The sequence below is a fragment of the Heterodontus francisci genome, unplaced genomic scaffold (assembly GCF_036365525.1).
Source record: "Heterodontus francisci isolate sHetFra1 unplaced genomic scaffold, sHetFra1.hap1 HAP1_SCAFFOLD_534, whole genome shotgun sequence".
Taxonomy (NCBI): domain Eukaryota; kingdom Metazoa; phylum Chordata; class Chondrichthyes; order Heterodontiformes; family Heterodontidae; genus Heterodontus; species Heterodontus francisci.
This window is the reverse complement of record NW_027141511.1, coordinates 657,373-674,597: the sequence shown is the minus strand read 5'-3', so window position 1 is coordinate 674,597 and position 17,225 is coordinate 657,373. Positions and strand designations below refer to the sequence as shown.

Below are 17,225 nucleotides of genomic sequence, written 5' to 3'. Positions count from 1 at the left end.
AAGAAATAGGCGATCAGACTGGATTGGGGGACTGAGGTCGCTTAACTGTTGAGGAACAGATGGGACGAGAACTGCTGTGGAGATATTTTCCTACAATTTTCAAATCAAGATAAAGAGATTGGTGACTGTTTTCCCACATCAACTCAAACAATACAAAGCGCTTTGAAACAGCAGAAGAAAAATAACAAAAATATAGCGAATCAGCAGGGGCTAGATGAAAGTGGAAAACTTAATGGTGATAAGTACAAAAGATCAGAGAACGAAAGAATGAGAGAGAGAGAAGTGGAAGATGAATGGAGAGAGCAAAATGGAAAGCGGATGCTTGTTGAGAAAGGTAAGAGCAGTCATGCTCTTTGACTGGCCACACGTGGTGTGATATAAATATTGAATAAGAAAATAGTATAATATGCATTTGATGCAATTCCAGTCAATCATTTTCACAATAAATTGTTGTGCCTTGATTTACAATGTTCACTGTCTGTAATTCCGCCCTCGCGGATGTTGACGCACTGTAGTTCCACAAAAAAAACGGAAATATGAATTTATTACTGAAATATAGAAATCGCTAACATAACCAATACAACATGAAGCGTATTCATTCACAATTCCCCGAATACCCTCCAAAGAGGGAACTTTGTGATTGACAGCTGCGCTGGTTGGGTTCGGCTTTAGGTTAGGGCTAAAACTTAATTGCTGCACCAATATTCTGCTTCGTAGAAATTACATATTGGTTGATATGAAGAAACTTTCAAAATGCGTCTGCTAGTTACTGGACGCTGAACACAATGTACATACACGGAACAGCCTCCAGAACAAGCGCAATCACAGAATATCGGAGGTGAAAGGGTCAGTTTTCTGCATGAAGCGTTATTGGGCCGAATTACATCTTGAACAAGCTTAAACGATCACGGACAACATAAGCATTACTCTGGATGTAGCTGAATGGGTTTTAAAATGTTAGCATTGTTTGCTCCGGTGCGGCCGATTCATCCCAGATTTCACTGTTATAACTTACAGAAACAAGCAGAAAATTGTATGTTCTTCGGAATCAGCCAAAAAAAGACTAATACGCCCTTCGAATTGTGGCCCACACACACAGTCGGGTTCAAATCAACTGCGCCCAAATAATTGGTAACTTGTCTGACTCTCTAAGTGTAATTTGTCCCTGCGCATAATTCCTTTAAATTGGGACGACATGTTGAGGCGCAGCTGCAAATACAATTGTTTTCTTGGTGCTTAAGCGCAATTTTTTTTAAAATTTGCAGCCTCGTCCACAGTTGTGAGGGTTCATATTGTGGGCATTTCATTGCAGCAGGTTTTCAGACAAGGTCATGTTAGAACTTGTTTGTTATTATCACAGAATAAAGAACAATGTTAAAGAATTGCATTTTAATTGCATAACTAAATTTGTGAATGTCAATCAAAGTATATTCCATATATTTTTTGCAAGAAGTTCACTTTCATGTGCCTCATTGCAATGCAAATGCAATGTCTGTTTTACTTCATAACATCACGTGTATTAAGGTATTGCCAATTTCAAGACCATCGGACTTTACCGGAGAAATTATGTTAGCCTTCATTTATATGAGATTGCAGCATATTCGCAGGTCTCCTCATTTTTCATGTGTCGTTGATTTTTATGGAAGTCTGAAATATTGATCGTTGCGGACACTTTATTCTGAGCTGTTTTTCTCGGGCGTGGGGCGCCTGAACCAGCGTCTGTATATTGATCGTGAATCTGTAACGGAAGGTATTTTTGTTAGATATTGCAGAAAGGGAGTGGAACGCGATTTGAGTATGTTGTTTTCACCAGAAGAAATCTAACGATTTAATCTCAGCTCAGCTTTCCAATATCACTGATCCATGAGATGGGGGTTGTGACGTTTTTATGCAAGAAACAAAGAACTTGCAACGATATATAAGGACAAGCTGATAAAGCTATGATAAAGCATATGGGATTGCTGGCTTTATGAGGAACATAAGAGAAATAAAAGTAAGGACATTTTGCTCAACCTTTATAACTCAGCGATTAGCTCTCAGTTGCAGTGTTGTGAGAGGTGCAGAGGAGATTAACACGAATGGTACCAGGGCGACAGGACTTCAGTCCATCGGTGATTTGGGAGAAGCAGCGATGGTTGTCCTTGGAGCAGACACAGATAAGGGAAACTTTTGAAATGGAGAACATTTACTGTGTTGTTCAAACAGAGTTGTGGACACTGGGGCTAATTGTATAGCACTGTCAAAGATCCAACACCGACTTGATAGACTGAATTCCCTCCGTCTGTGATGCATGATTTTATATTTTGAAGAGAATCAACACTGCAATGCAATGGATAACTTTTAATGTATACCGACCATTTAGGAAAAATGCAGCAAGCAGTAGATTTGAAGAATGGAGAGTAAATCTGTTTTAGATCGTGTTCATTGGGAGATAAATGTTTGCAAGGGCAGAGGCAGAAATTGCTTCCACCTGCGTAACTGAACAATGAGGTTAGCGGCCAGAAGTCCAGCTTGACTTACTCCTGCGAAACAGAGTGCTTAACTCGAGAATATGGTAAGTTTGGGAATTTCAATGGTTGATCTTTTTCTATAATATAGTCATGTTTGCATTTATAATTTAACTGAACTTGAACGTTAAATTGTAGTTTCTTGCAGTTTTAGTCTGTAATAAAGAAGCTGCCTTTTGGTGTCAGGTACATAGTTGTTATATGGTAGCTAGTGTGAACTGGTTCCCCAGTCAGCAGGGGCTGACTCAGGTCTCTACAATTCCAACTAGTGTAAATACAAGAGGTTTTGCCAATGCAAGAAGGAAGTACCCCGAATTCCAGCCCGTCTGAGTCCTGCGAGACGAAGTGCTTAACTCAGGAATCTGGGACAGTAGTTTAAACTGGTACCGGGGCGATATAAGTATTGCATTATAATTTACAAATTAACGCTTTAAGATACTCAATCTCGCTGCAAATTATCACTGAGTGATGTTTCTGAACTTGAAACCTAACTAATTAAATACAACGCAATAAATATGCAAGGTAGGTGATGTGTTTCGGTTGTAGCATGTGGGAGCTGGTGGACACCTGTGTGAGCTACAGCAGCCACGTCTGCAGTAAGTGTCCCGCTCAAGGAACTTTGGGTCAGAGTTGAGGAACGGGAGTTATGCTTCGGATACTGGGTTACATCAGGGAGGGAGAAAGTTACCTGGACACTTTGTTCCAGGAGGCAGTCACACCCCTTAGGTTAGTTACTTCAGATACGGTCCGTGGTCAGGCATAGGAGGGTGTGATTGTGAGTGCGATAGGTATGGGTATCCAAAAGGGAGCAATGGAGTAGCCTCAGCCCTTGCACTTGTCCAACAGGGTTGAGGTTTTGCAGCTTGCGTGGACTATAGTAGGGACTGCAGGAAGGATGAGCAAACTGACCACAGCATCGTGGTGCTGGAGGCCATTCCAGTGAGGCGAATAAAAAGGAATGTAGCAGCTGTAGCGGAAAACTACTTAGGGGATAGAAACTGTTCTCTGCAGCCAAGATCGTGAGTCCCAAAGGCTGTGTTGTCTGCCAGGTGCCAGGACCGAGGGGAGACGGTGGCAGGGTGATAAAGACACTGCACTAATAAGCCAGAGGCCCAGGTTAATGCCTGGGGACACGGGATCTAATCCCACCGCGACTGCTGTTGGAATTTAAATTCCATAATCAACCTGAAATTGAAAGCTAGTCTCAGTAATGGTGCTATGAATCTATCATTGATTGTTGCAAAACCCATATGGTTCACTAATGTCTTATAGGGAAGTAAATCTGCCGTCCTCACCTGGTCTGGCTTACTTGGGACTACACTCCCACAGCAATGTTGTTGACTCTTAACTGCGCTCCGAAATGGCCAAGCAAGCCATTCAATTGTCAAGGGAAATTTGGGACGGGCAACACATGCTGGCCATGCCAGCGACAACCCCATCCCATGAAAGAATAAAAAAAAGGACATTTAGAAAATCATAATGCAATGCGGAAGAGTCAACATGGTTTTATGAATGAAAAATCGTGCTTGAAAAATTATTAAAGTTTTTTGAGAAGAGAACAAGCGGGGTGGATAACAGGAAGCTGGTAGATGTAGTGTATTTGGATTTCCAACAAGAATTTGATGAAGTGGCGTATAAAAGGTTAGAACATAAGATAAAAGATCATGGTTTGGGGGTAATATATTCGCATGGATAGCGGATTGGCTAAGTAACAGGAAACAAAGAGTAGGGATATATGGAGCATTTTCAGTTTGGCCAACTGTAACTCGTGGGGTGTCACAGCGATCTGTGCTGGGCCATCAAATATTTTTGATCTACATCAATGACTTTGATGAAGGGACCGAGTGTACTGCAGCCAAATTTGCGGATGATATAAAGATAGGTAGGATGGCCAATTGTCAGGAAGACAAAAAGTGCCTGCAAGTAGATATAGATCGGTTAAGTGAGTGGGAAAAACTTTGGCAGATGGAGGATAATGTGGGAAAGTGTAAGGTTGTCCACTTTGATGGGAAGAAAAGAAAAACAGAATATTATTTACATGGAGAGTGATTATAGAAAGCTACAGTGCAGAGGGATCTGGGTGCCCTTGTATATGAATGACAAAATGTTAGCATGCAGGTATAGGAATTAATTAACATTTATTGCAAGGGTGATGAGTCAAAAAGTAGGAATGTTTTGATACAACTGTTTAGGCATTGGTGAGACTGCACCTAGAGTACTGCGTACAGATTTGGTCTTCTTACCTACCGAGTAAACTGTTCAGGGAAGGTTCACGAGGCTTATTCCAAGGAATAAGATGTTGTCTTATGAGGAAAGATTGATCAGATTGGACCTATACTCATTGGCGTTTAGAAGAATGAGAGGTGATCTTATTAAAACATGCAGGATTCTGAGGAGGCATGACAGGATAGATGCTGTGATGATATTTCCCTTCATGGGGAATCTAGAACTCGGGAGCACAGTTTCAAGTATCTTACTTTTATGACGGAAATGAGGAGGCATTTCTTCTCTCAAAGGGTTTTTAATCTTTGGAATTCTCTTCCCCAGAGAGCAGTGGATGCTGGGTCATTGAATATATTCAAGGCTGAGTTGGACAGACTTTTGGTTCACAAGGAAATCTAAGGTAATGGGGCAGACAGAAAAGTGGGGTTAAGGTCACAGTCAGGTCAGATATGATCTTATTGAATGGTGGATCAGGTTTGAGGGGTCGAACGGTCTACTACTGCTTCCACTTTTTTTCTTATGTTTAAGCAAGAAGCAAAAGGAGCACATTTTGAGGCTCATCCAAAGGACGGGATCTCGAGCAATGCAGCACTCAATCAATGCTGCATTGTATTTTCTGCCTAGATTTTATGTTTCAAAGCTGGAGCGAAGCTTGAAGGCATATTCTGCAGAGTGTAAGTTGAGGGACAAATTAGCCATATAGACACGAAGATGCCAGTGGAAATTGCATATGATTGTGAGTAATGTGCATCACTTCTGGGACCTCTGAAACCTTCTGAGACCACGTTGAGCATTTAACCTTGAGGCAAAACGTCAAAGGGAAGGGATTAAAATGAGTTGTGGCTAACATTCTGTTTGAACCAGTTTGTTTAGTGTAGAATCGCCCACGTGAGTAACAGGTCACTAACTACAGAGGCCATAGAAATACTTCACACTTAGTGACTACTCTTCTCTTCAGAATAGCAGCGACCACGTTTCTGAAACTCCCATTCATCTGTTGTTTTTTGCTTTGCATGTGTTACTTGCTGGTTGAAAAGAGACCAAACATCCCATAATTGTCATTGCAGCTCTGCATCACTTACCCCAGCGTTTGACACGATCTGCACTGTATTGTAAATCACCGCATCACCATCCCTTTCTGAGACACATGCAGTATCAGTACGCTTCTTCCTAAATAATAACACATAAAAATGATGGGCTTCCTATTATTAACTTGGATATTTATTTAATGTATACTGTAACTTAAGAAGAAGGACATCAGTAAATCAGGACAGACTTGTGCCTTTTACGTTTCCTAACTAGCACCGACCAGCTCCAATACCGGATTCTTTTCAATGAATACCTGTCTCGATTTCAAAAGCGATCTGTCTACTTTTCCTATGAAGCCCGCGAAAGGCGAGGTGCTGTCTGCTGCAGATGAAATAAATTGTGCTAACGAACGGGTATAGGAGGCTCATTCAATAATTTAACATCTTGCTAAATAGCAGGTGGAAGCGTTTCAGCGAGAAAACACATTCCCCTCTGCTCGTATGTTGATGGGAGAAATATACACATAGAATGATAGAGAAGCAGCAGAGATCGAGGCCATTCGGCCCACTGCGTAATGAACCAGCTCTCTTGACTCCCACTCCGAACACTTGACCCAAATCCCTGCATCTTTTTCTTTCAAGAATTTATCCCAATCCTTTTCAAAGGCTACTACTGAATCTGTATCCACCACCCTTTCAGGCATTGCATTCCAAATTGTAAGTACTGGTTACCTTACAATTCTTTCCCCGTCTTGTCTCTGACACTTTACCACTCACCTTAAATCTGCAATCTCTCATGAACGACGTTTCAACCATTGGAAACAGTTTATCTTTATTTATTGTATCTAAACCTGTCATGATTTGAAACAAATAAATCAAATCTCTTCTCAAGCTTCTGTGCTATAAAGACATGAACCCGACTATTTCCAAACTATCATTGTAACGGTAATCACTCATCCCAGGAACCATTCTAGTAAATCTTTTTTGTACCGTGTCCAAAACATTCCCGTACTTCTGCAAGTGTGGTTTCTGCAATTGGGCAGAATTCTGTAGTTGGGGTCGACACAGTTTTTCTATGGGTTTAGCATAACATCCTTGATTTTGTACTCTGTGCCTCTATTTATAAAGCCCAGGCAGGATCCCTCTTCATTAAGGGCTTTGTAAACCTATCCTGCCACATTAGAAGATCTGTGCACAAACACCGCCAGTTCACTCTGTTTTTGCACAACCTCAAAACTGCCGACATGAGGAGTCACTTCATTGATTTCAATAGCAAACATCGAGTGTGGTTTGTCGAACGATACATTTGATTGGCAGCACATTGTAAACCAAACAGAGTAATTTGAATTAACTTGGAGCCAGTCACTTTTTTGAAGGTCATTTTCAGTCCGGCAATTTAAAAGCAGGGAGTCTGTCTCGAGTATTCAAAGAGAGCTAGTCAGGCCAAATAGTTTAATTCACTTTTAAGAATAGGTTAGCAAACCCAACAGAATTCATTATTTCATCATACTTTCGCAGATCTGTCGCACCCAATTTTGAAATAAAATCTTCTGCTCCTGGAGTCAAACACACTTAACAACTACGGAAAACATCTGTCTCTCGTTATTTCTACTATTTTCTTATTATTTCACTGTCTGATGGAATCGCTTGATCGTTAGAGGTTGAGTGTCATTCTAGTATATTGTTATGCTGAGACCTTAACATGTCAAGGAGACTGACACGGGGGTGCCCGAGAAAAGCAGCAGCTGAAACAAACTGAACAGCATTCTGTGCTTGTTCTTCGGGAATGCTACACACTTTCTGTAGAATGCAGGGGTGGTGACAACACTCGCCGGGACAGAAGTCGCTGTCATCACAAGTTCAAAAATGGCCTCTTTAAACAGGTATTAAAAAAAACACAGGACAATTTCAGCTATTTGGCTTGACGAACTCTCGTCTTGAAAGCTCTGGAGAGACTCCCTGCTTTGAAATGCTCAGGCTGATAATTACCTTGAAATTACTGTTTGCTCTGTTTACAATGTGCTGCCAGTGAAAGCTTTCCTTCAGGAAGAATGCAAAGACAGTCTGATCCTGGCATTTACTAACAGAACACTGTAATCGATGCTGGGAGATGTGAGACAATCGATAGTGTGCAGTGGGCACACTTCCACTTCCCGCCCACCATCTTCTACTTTCACAACACTGCTCCAACTCCCACAGATGGTCACTTTTATCAGGGAGTTGTTATTTAAGTGGCCTTTATTAGCTGAGACATAGAATATAGGAGCATGGAGGTAATGATGGAGCTGTATAAGACGCTAGTTAGGCCACAGCTGGAGTACTGTGTACAGTTCTAGTCGCCACACTAATTGCACTGCAGGAGGTGCAGAGGCGATTCACCAGGATGTTGCCTGGGCTGCAGCATTTTCGCTATGAAGAGAGATTGGATAGGCTAAGGTTGTTTTCCTTAGAGCAGAGAAGGCTGAGGGGGGACCTAATTGAGGTATACAAAATTATTAGGGTCTTTGATAGGATAGTTAGGAAGAAACGTTTTCCCTTAAAAGAGAGAATCAATAACCAAGGGGCATAGATTTACGTTAAGGTGCAGGAGGTTCACAGGGGATTTGACGATTTTTTTCAACCAGTAGTTAGTTGGAATCTGGAACACACTACCTGAAGGTGTGGGAAAGGCTGGAACCCTCGCAACATTTAAGAACTTTTGAGATATGCCCTTGATACGCCACAGCATACAAGGTTCCGGGCCAAGTACTGGAAAATGGGATTAGAATGGATAGGTGTTTGATGGCCGGCACAGACACGATGGGCCGAAGGGCCTGTTTGTCTGCTGTATAACTCATGACTCTTTGTGGAAATCCCCTTTAAATCTCCAGTTTATGCAATTTAGAAACACACATACTTTTGTATCTTCACCATGAGCACGATTGCAGTTAAAATAACAAGTCCACAGGCCCCTCCTCCTATTCTGCAGATGTTTGTCCGAGAGATCAGACCTAAAATGTTGGAAAATACACTGATGTATATTAGCATATTGGGTTCAAAATATCTACTGTGGAAACATATTTGAGTCCAAAGAAGGATGCTTCCTTTGTATTTGGATCGCAAAGCTAATGGTGACTGAGGTACTCCACTTGTCCCTGTCTGCTGATTTTTCTTTAAAAACTCCATATTTCGAACTTGCTCACTGGCTTAGGTTTACAATAAATAATTAAAGGTTCATGATGTGCAAGTCACAACTGACAAATTAAGGGTCTACAAACTTTCACTTCGAAAAACTGTGGACATACTTTAATTAGAATGTAGACCCGCCAACACTATCAGTTACAGACGAAAGGTCTATAATATATGAAAATAATGGAATTTCGCTTAGTTTAACAAATATCTGTTATCTGTACTCAACTTAATCTGAACAACAGAAAGAAAGCATGCACATACAAAAAGCTAGAATGCAGTTAACCACCGGACCATTCAGTATGAGACTCAACAGTGATAGAGTGAACTCTTGACACTAATTAGGGACAAATTCAGTCTTAACCTGCTGACTCTAACACCGTTCAGTTAATGACTGACCAGTGATGACCAACTCCCGTATAGTGTTCAAATTGCAGAGAAATTAAACACGTACCCTCAGAGTGGAGCTGGGATGTGCTGATACAATCACCGTGCTTGTTTGCTGCAGCACATGAAATCGTGTTTCCAGTTCCAGCTGAGTGAATCAGTCTCAGGGAGCTCTGCATGTGGTAACTATTCACCGCCCAGGAGAAGACTTCCACATCTGACGTGTTCCCAGTGATAATTTTCCCATTGAGGTCCCATGTAATATTAGCCAGTGGATTGCTTCTGATCTGGCAGCTACAAATTGTCCCATTCTCAGACCAAGTGCAGATCGGGCCTGCCACTATTGTGGGTTTATCTGAAAAATAAATGATTACTTTCACAACCACAGTCTCCAAAGACAAATACATTCAGTTTTTGAACTGACCATAATGGTTCCAGCAGCTACTATTTTAACATGAAATAATTTAAGATAGATTATGACATTTACATTTAAAACAGGGTAGCACGTTAGTTACAGCTTCATGTTGAATCCAGTGAGTGTTCAGTGCAACCATACTTTTGCAGGGAAATATTGTGGGGCTTCCTCTGATGGAGGGAATTTGGGTGTTATTGTGCATAATTCATCTACAATATGACTGACATGTCAGTGTTTTAAAATGTCCATCCATTTTATTTTTATTTCCTTCACTGGATGTATTATGTTCTTCCTTTGTTGTGATATTTAAAATATTCTTCTGCAGACGCCCAGTTAACATGACGACATTTTAAAAGACTAATTCTTTAAATATGACGTTGTTAGCTCAACATTTGTACAACGAACAGAGTCTGAGTTAGCAGCTTTTTTGTTCGATTTTAATTTTGGATAATTTTTGTGCATCAAAGTGCGCAATGTCAGTTCTCAAGGTTGAATTAGGAGCAGAAGTAGGCCATTCGGCCCCTGGATCTGCTCCACCATTCGATCAGATCTAACTGATCTGATTGTGGCCTCAACTCCACTTCCTTGCCTGCCCCCCATGACCCTTGTGGATCAAACATTGAACTAACTTAGCCTTGAATGTATTCAATGATGTAGCCTCCACTTCCCTCCGGGGAAGAGTATTCCACAATCTAACGATCGTCTGAGAGAAAGGATTTCTCCTTATCTTAGTCTTAAACGAGAGGCCCCTAATATTTCAACCGTGTTCCCTAGTTCTAGACTCCCTCACAAGGGGAAACACCCTCTCAGCATGTACCCTGTGAAGTCCCCTCAGGATCTTTTGTGTTTCAATAAGATCACCTCCCATTCTTCTAAACTCCAATGGGTATCGACTCAACCTGCTCAACCGTTCTTCATTTCATTAGGTAAAAAGAGGACGAGTATGAATCACAGTTTAAAGCTATAGAATGACTTTTTTCCCTGAGAAGTTGCTCCTCCCTTTTTGTCTCCACTTTTGTAGTGATACTGGTACCTTATTCAGGCCCATTCCGAAGGCCAACGAGAGCTGAAATCGGGCTTCAAATCAGAGACCAGCTTCTGTCTCCTACTCGGCAGTGCCTTTCATTTGTGTCACCTTATGACTGACTAAACTCACAACGACGCTGGAAGGCCTTCGTTTAAGAATTAGCAATCAAATAATCCAAACTCTTAAAGGCTCCTGAATTGTTTTCCGGGTCTGACTCATCCTTGCAGAGTGAGACTGAGTGCCATTCCGCTTCATCGATTATCGGCATAAATTCTCACAGTACAGGGGCGGATGGTAACTCGATGCATTCTGTGATAGGGTACCAAATCCTTAATAAATTAATTGTGATGGAAATACAAATATTGAACTAGTTGGCCGACAAATTATATCTATTAATTTTGGAACAAACACTTACATTTAACCTGCAAGGTCAGGGTTTGTGTTGAAGAAGAAGAAGATTGGAAGCCATCAATTATAATTGTGCATCCCAGAATGTTTCCGTGTTGAGCAAATGATGGAGTGAAGGTGAGCACGGATGAAATTCTCCGAGAATGTGACCAATTGTTGATTATTTCTGCACCATCATTAGTATCCCATGCAAGAGGAAGGGGCGCACTGTAATGAATCCACTTCACGTTCAGGTTGCTATTCGGGCAGCTGTCGGTGATTGAACAGGTCAGTCGTGCAGTTCGTGCAGCAATCAGTTCGGCAAAACCTGAAATCCTTGGCTTTTCTATAAGAACAGGAGATAAGGTGCATGTCAGGTTCATTTCAATCTTAAAACTGGGAGGTGATCTGCCCCGAGTAAATCTCGGAAAGCATCTTTTTAAAGTCACATTTCATTATTTTCTGTCAGTTATGTCTTATGAGCGAGTTAGCTGTTCTGAATTATTCCTTTGAGTTATGAAGTAGTAATGCCTCATCCAGCAATATATAGCTCCACTTAATGAATCATTACATGTTTCATCAACTGCATTATTCAGGTGGTGGAGCTGATTTGGTGGAGACAAGTGGAACAGCTTTGCAAACTGCAGTTAGAATCAGCATTACCTCCATTAATATCACGAATATTTAATCTACTCATTTGCCTCCTTTCTATTTTTTGACCAGCTCTTCCTAGTGTGATGGTGACTTCGGCAGATAGAGACAAATCCAAGAATCTGTTGCAAAGAACAGTCACTATACAAAGGTGATGCTCAAGAAATGAATAGACCAGAAAAAAAACGACGGGTAACATCGTCTTGTGCCAGACAACTAGACCTGGTCATTCTCGCTCCAATCTATAGCAAGGCTACAGAGCGTATTGGTGTGGGTCTGGCTCCTTTGAGGAAGTTTACAAAGCCTTAAAACTGGGACAGATATTAGAGTAAAATAGAGTTTGGGATAATTTAACATAAGTGCTTAAACTTATGAAGTAGCTGGATCAACGGAGATAGAATCAGACTGTGATAGAATTTGAATTGCCGTCAAAACTGGCAGTCCCGATCAGCCACCCATTCCAGCAATCCCCGATTTCAATGTAAATAATGACCTGCTGGCTTTTATATTATACATTCGACCAACAACCCCGGTTTCACGTTCAGTCACCATGTTGCAAATAAATTATGAATTGAACATTTAGGAATAGGTTGGAATGGTAAAAATGAATTGGAACTTCTATGTGAAATGAGCAGGCACATGCGATTAGGAATGTTGTTCATGTGGAGGATAAACAACAACACGGACTGGCTAAGTTCAAACGCTATTTTTACTGCTGTCATTTCTCTATATTTATGTATTTATGATATGCACCACTGCACTGTTATCGCTACCCAGTCATCCCGTGTTTCAAAAATCTTCTTTACTCGGCCACAGACTTTGCAATATTTGCCTACTTTTCACGTCATTTGATTTATATTGATCCAATGGAGAGAAAATGTGCAAAAGGAACAAAGAGAGCATTCACCTGAAACAGAAAGAGAAACAGGGGACAGCTCCCTGCGATATTTTCTAATAGGCCAACCCCAAGGCATTTCCAGGATGAATTGATATGTGCCGCGATCGCTCTTCTTGATATTCTTTATCAGGAGGGAGCATTGATTTGTTGCAAGGTTGCCCTTGAACTCAGCTCTCCCGACATAGTTAGAATGCTGATGGTGTGGATCTTTCGAATCATAAATAATGGAGCCGCCGTGTTCACCAGGACCAGCGCCCCACTTTAACCATCTCCCGTTTAGTCTGTTGTTGTAGACTGGATTTTCAAACGTACACCGGATCTCTGCACATGAACCCAACACCGCTGGCAGAACCTTTGGAATCGTCACAGAACATTGAGCACTACAAATCACTGAGAAAAAAATAGACTCCCTTTAATGTTTCATTAAAAATGGATTGCAACATCTTAAACATTCATTAACAGATTTCCTAATTGACAAAACACATCTCAACAGCAAGTTAAGTATCAGTTAAGGCCTTTTTCAAATCAAGGCAAAATATTCATAAAACATGAATCACAACACCTACTAAATTGTGCGATGGAATACCTGTTTGATAGAAGATTTATGAACCAATAATATGCAGATTCAATATTCATCTAAAAACCGAATACGTACGCACTAACGAGGAAGTGAATGCCCGAAAATGCTCATTAAATATTAATTGAAGCATTGATCAAAACCTGCATTAAATTGTTTCAATTGATCAATAAATATGAATTAAAATGCTTTCAGTTGTGCACCGCCATGCTCATTAAATACAATTTGAAAAGCCCTGGACCTCAAAGTTAATTGAATAGGCAAAAACAATACAGCAATAAATCATTCAAGAAATTACCATTCCACCAGGTTAAAAATCAATAACCAGAAATCATTTATATTGTGTGAATCCTGTTCTTTTCCTATAAAATATAAATAACCCGCTGTAGGAATTATAAAAACATCAGAAATGTACCTTGTGTCAAGGTCATGAGGGAAGCAAACACGCAACTCCTCATGGCTGGAGCAATTGCCAATTTCACTGTCAAAATAATGAGAACTTATTTCACTATTCAGAATATTCACGTTTCTGCATTGCTCTTGCCAGTCACATCTTTGTATTTCTTGACTAATCAGCTTCAGACTGTCTGGGAATTCAGGTGTTCAGAGCTTACCGAACTGTGCTTACTTACTCAGCTTCGTTAGCGAGGTAGGCAGCTTACCCCACTATTATTGAGTATGATGCTTTGGTGCGTTTAACAGTTGTTAAAGAATGTTCGGTTCAGAAACAAATATCTCCTCTCCCCCCTCCCCCAGCTCAAACACACAGGCACTAAGTGAAACAAATGTATTGGAAGCTGCATCTGAACGGTGCCGCCCACGCATGCAGACACCTCTGAATCACATTTCTCACATATTTAGCCATCTGGATACTAATACGAGTTGAATTCTGCAGTCCTGTCACTTCAGTTAATGTGGCTGCTGCAGCGCATAGACTTGTGGTTTCCTCATCTTCGTTAGTTAGTGCTACATCGTGCCTCTGCATCGTCAGAACTAGGAATCATTTAACGCTGTGTTAAGCTGCCTCTTTCCCCAGTTGAATTAACTCTTTACAAGCGCCGTCATTTGGCTGAAATAATCCAAAATTCTACCAAATGTTGCAGTGTTTTTTTTTTCAATTTCGATGCAAGTTCTGGGACGTGTTAAATGATCTTGGGTTATTGTGGTAAATGAAAGTTCTGCTGGAAAATATACAGATGACCGTGTTTGAATCAATAGGCCCCGAGAAGCTGATCAATGTGGGAAGATCCTGGATGATAGCAATTCTGAACCATTCACCTGGGCGGAATTGGAATGAAATTGACATGGGTTCAAGTCGAAACCATTTATTCCAATTGTGGGGGATAGGCCCGGATTTTTATCAAAAGCCAAATTCGCCAGTGTTAGGGGTCAGTGGATTTATTAACTGAGCTCAATGGAAGTGAACATTTCCCTGGATGTTTTCTTCTGAGCCGAGGCCTCCCGTCCATTTCCCACCCGGGTGTAAAAGTAAAAATCCGCCCCGGATTAAATTTGGTATTATTCCGAATATTTATTTTTAGCCTTAGAATACAGGTTTTTTTATGAAAGCGATGACACTGGTGGAACAGGTCATGGCACACAGTTCACTGAATTATTAAACTGAAGCACAAATATTGTCCAGTCTGCCTTTAGTCCATGTGTCTTCTGGATCATGCCAAATGATTCGGATTGTTCATTCAGCTGCTGGTTGGAGTCGATGCTATAAGTAACCGGGTGTGTTTGATGTTGATGACTCACTTTTTCACCAAAAACAAATGCATATCAATTTTTGCATGATACTGATTCGATTCCTCATGAAAGAAAAAACAATATTTCCACTGAAAACATCATTGAAAATAGGTGATTAAAGAGGCGCTAAATTCTAGCTGATTTCGGTGCTTTTCTCACTAGTCCTTGATTTTGCTCCATGATGAGAAGAAACGAAGGAATGTTTTCCCTTATCGCTAAGTACCAAGAACATCAATCTGCGCTATGCAATGAAAAACAGCGAGATGGTTATTTGCGTGCAAGAGAACTGTAAGTTAGAAAGAGATGAACGCGTCATGGAAAAATGGCAGCACACAATAATAGCACCTATGATCAATTTACAGTTAGATGCAGTCACGTGCCCCAATTGGAACAGCAGTTTATGCAAAGTTTAAGGCTGCTTAGGAGGCTGTTTAACAATTTACACACGCAGCGAGAATCGACCCACATAGATAGCAGAGGGATTCTTCAAACTAATCTACAGTGTCCCTAACGCGCATGGATGAGGAGTTATGTCCTCAATATTTCTGCACTCTCTCTCCAAAGGAGGCTAGAGGGAAACCTTTCACAGTGCTTCGACCGTAAATAGATTAGAAAAAAACTTCGAAATATTTGCAGTCCCCAGCACATCGAGACTCGAGGAAATATTTCCATTTTATTCATATTGGCACCCTCACTTTTTCAAATTATTTCATGCGATGTGGGCTTCGCTGACAGGGTCAGCATTTGTTGCCCATTCCCAATTACCCTTGAGAACTGTTTGACTTGCTAGGCCATTTCAGAGGCCAGTTAAGGACCAAGCACATTGCAGATGTCCTTCCATCAAGGACATTAGTGAACCAGATGGGTTTGTACAACAAACGGTGATAGTTTCATGGCATAATTAGTGAGACTAGCTTTCAATTCCATATCGATTATTTGAACTTATTAATTACATTTATATTCTGCCAGCTGTAGTGTTTTGAACCCATGTCAACAACATTCGTTCAGATCTCGGGATTACTAGCTCAGTGACATTAGCACTATGCCACCGTCTCCCCTCATGACTCACACCAAATCTCTCCAATATATGCACACTGTCTACACTAAACATTGTCATCACTGATGCTGTCAAAAAACTAGTCTAATATAAAAGCAAAATACTGAAGATGCTGGGAATGTGAAATAACAACAAAAAGTGCTGGAAGTAATCAGCAGGTCTGGCAGCATCTGTGCAGAGAGAAGCAGAGTTAACGTTTCAGTTCAGCGAACATTCATCAGAACTCAAATAAACTCATCTAATCTGTTTAAATCGATATTGAACAAGTGGGCAGCGTAAAATTGGGAGAATCACACATAACGTAGGATAGTATAGATTTACAGCATTGATGTTATCTTAAATGAACGTTGGCATTCTGTCTGTACGAAACAATGGAGATTCCTGTGGAATAATTTCATCAATGCACAAGGGCAGGTGAATAAATAATGTTGGCATGGCAACGCCACTGGCTCATCTACTTTCCCCTGCTGAATTCCATCATTTTCTTCAACTGTACCTCAAATGAAAACTTCTGAAACACTGAAATGTTAAGGTGAATCCCAGCGTGAATAACATTACTGCCTCTGTGACGGCAGCATGAAAAGTCACGGTTCAGCCACTCATAAATGGGAAGGTTAATTATCATCCAAAGCTTTAAGCCGATGGTGGCGTCATAGGAATTGGTCTAAACTAAACAAATTACCAATAACATGACCCCATTTATTAACCAGGAGGACCCCTCATTTCTGTTATGAGTCAATTGCTGCATGCCCTCCTGCACTATTCATTGAACCAGAGTTGGTCCCCTGGCTTGATGGTAATGGTAGAATGAGAGATATGCTGGGCCATGAGATCACAGATTGTGGTTGAGTACAGTTCTGCTGCTGCTGATGGCCCATAGCGCATCATGGATGCCCCATTTTAAGTTACTGGATGTGATTGAAATCTATCCCATTTAACACAATAGTGGTGCCACACAACACGATGGAAATATCCTCAATGTGAAGACAAGACTTCATCTCCACAAGGATTGTGCAGTGCTCACTCCTACCAATAGTGTCAGGGACAGATGCATCTGTGACAGATTGGTGAGGATGAGGTCAAGTAGGTTTTTCCTTCTTATTGGTTCCCTTACCACCTGCCAAAGACCCTATCTAGCATCTATGGCCTTT

General features: G+C 41.0%; 1 protein-coding gene across 3 annotated transcripts; it reads right to left on the bottom strand.

Moving 5' to 3' along the window:
* Positions 1-567: 567 nt before the first annotated feature.
* LOC137363950 (sialic acid-binding Ig-like lectin 8) lies at positions 568-13,992 on the bottom strand. 3 transcript variants are annotated; one of them, XM_068027456.1, is made up of 7 exons: positions 13,684-13,992; positions 12,701-13,081; positions 11,171-11,488; positions 9,381-9,668; positions 8,655-8,748; positions 5,813-5,900; positions 568-1,738 (listed from the first exon to the last, which is right to left on the bottom strand). In XM_068027456.1, exons 1-7 carry the CDS (start codon positions 13,724-13,726, stop codon positions 1,577-1,579), a joined length of 1,374 nt encoding a protein of 457 aa, XP_067883557.1. In that variant the 5' UTR covers positions 13,727-13,992; the 3' UTR covers positions 568-1,576. The 3 variants fall into 3 exon arrangements, with proteins under 3 accessions (XP_067883557.1, XP_067883560.1, XP_067883559.1); XM_068027459.1 differs by having other exon boundaries at positions 13,897-13,992; XM_068027458.1 differs by having other exon boundaries at positions 13,901-13,992.
* Positions 13,993-17,225: the final 3,233 nt, after the last annotated feature.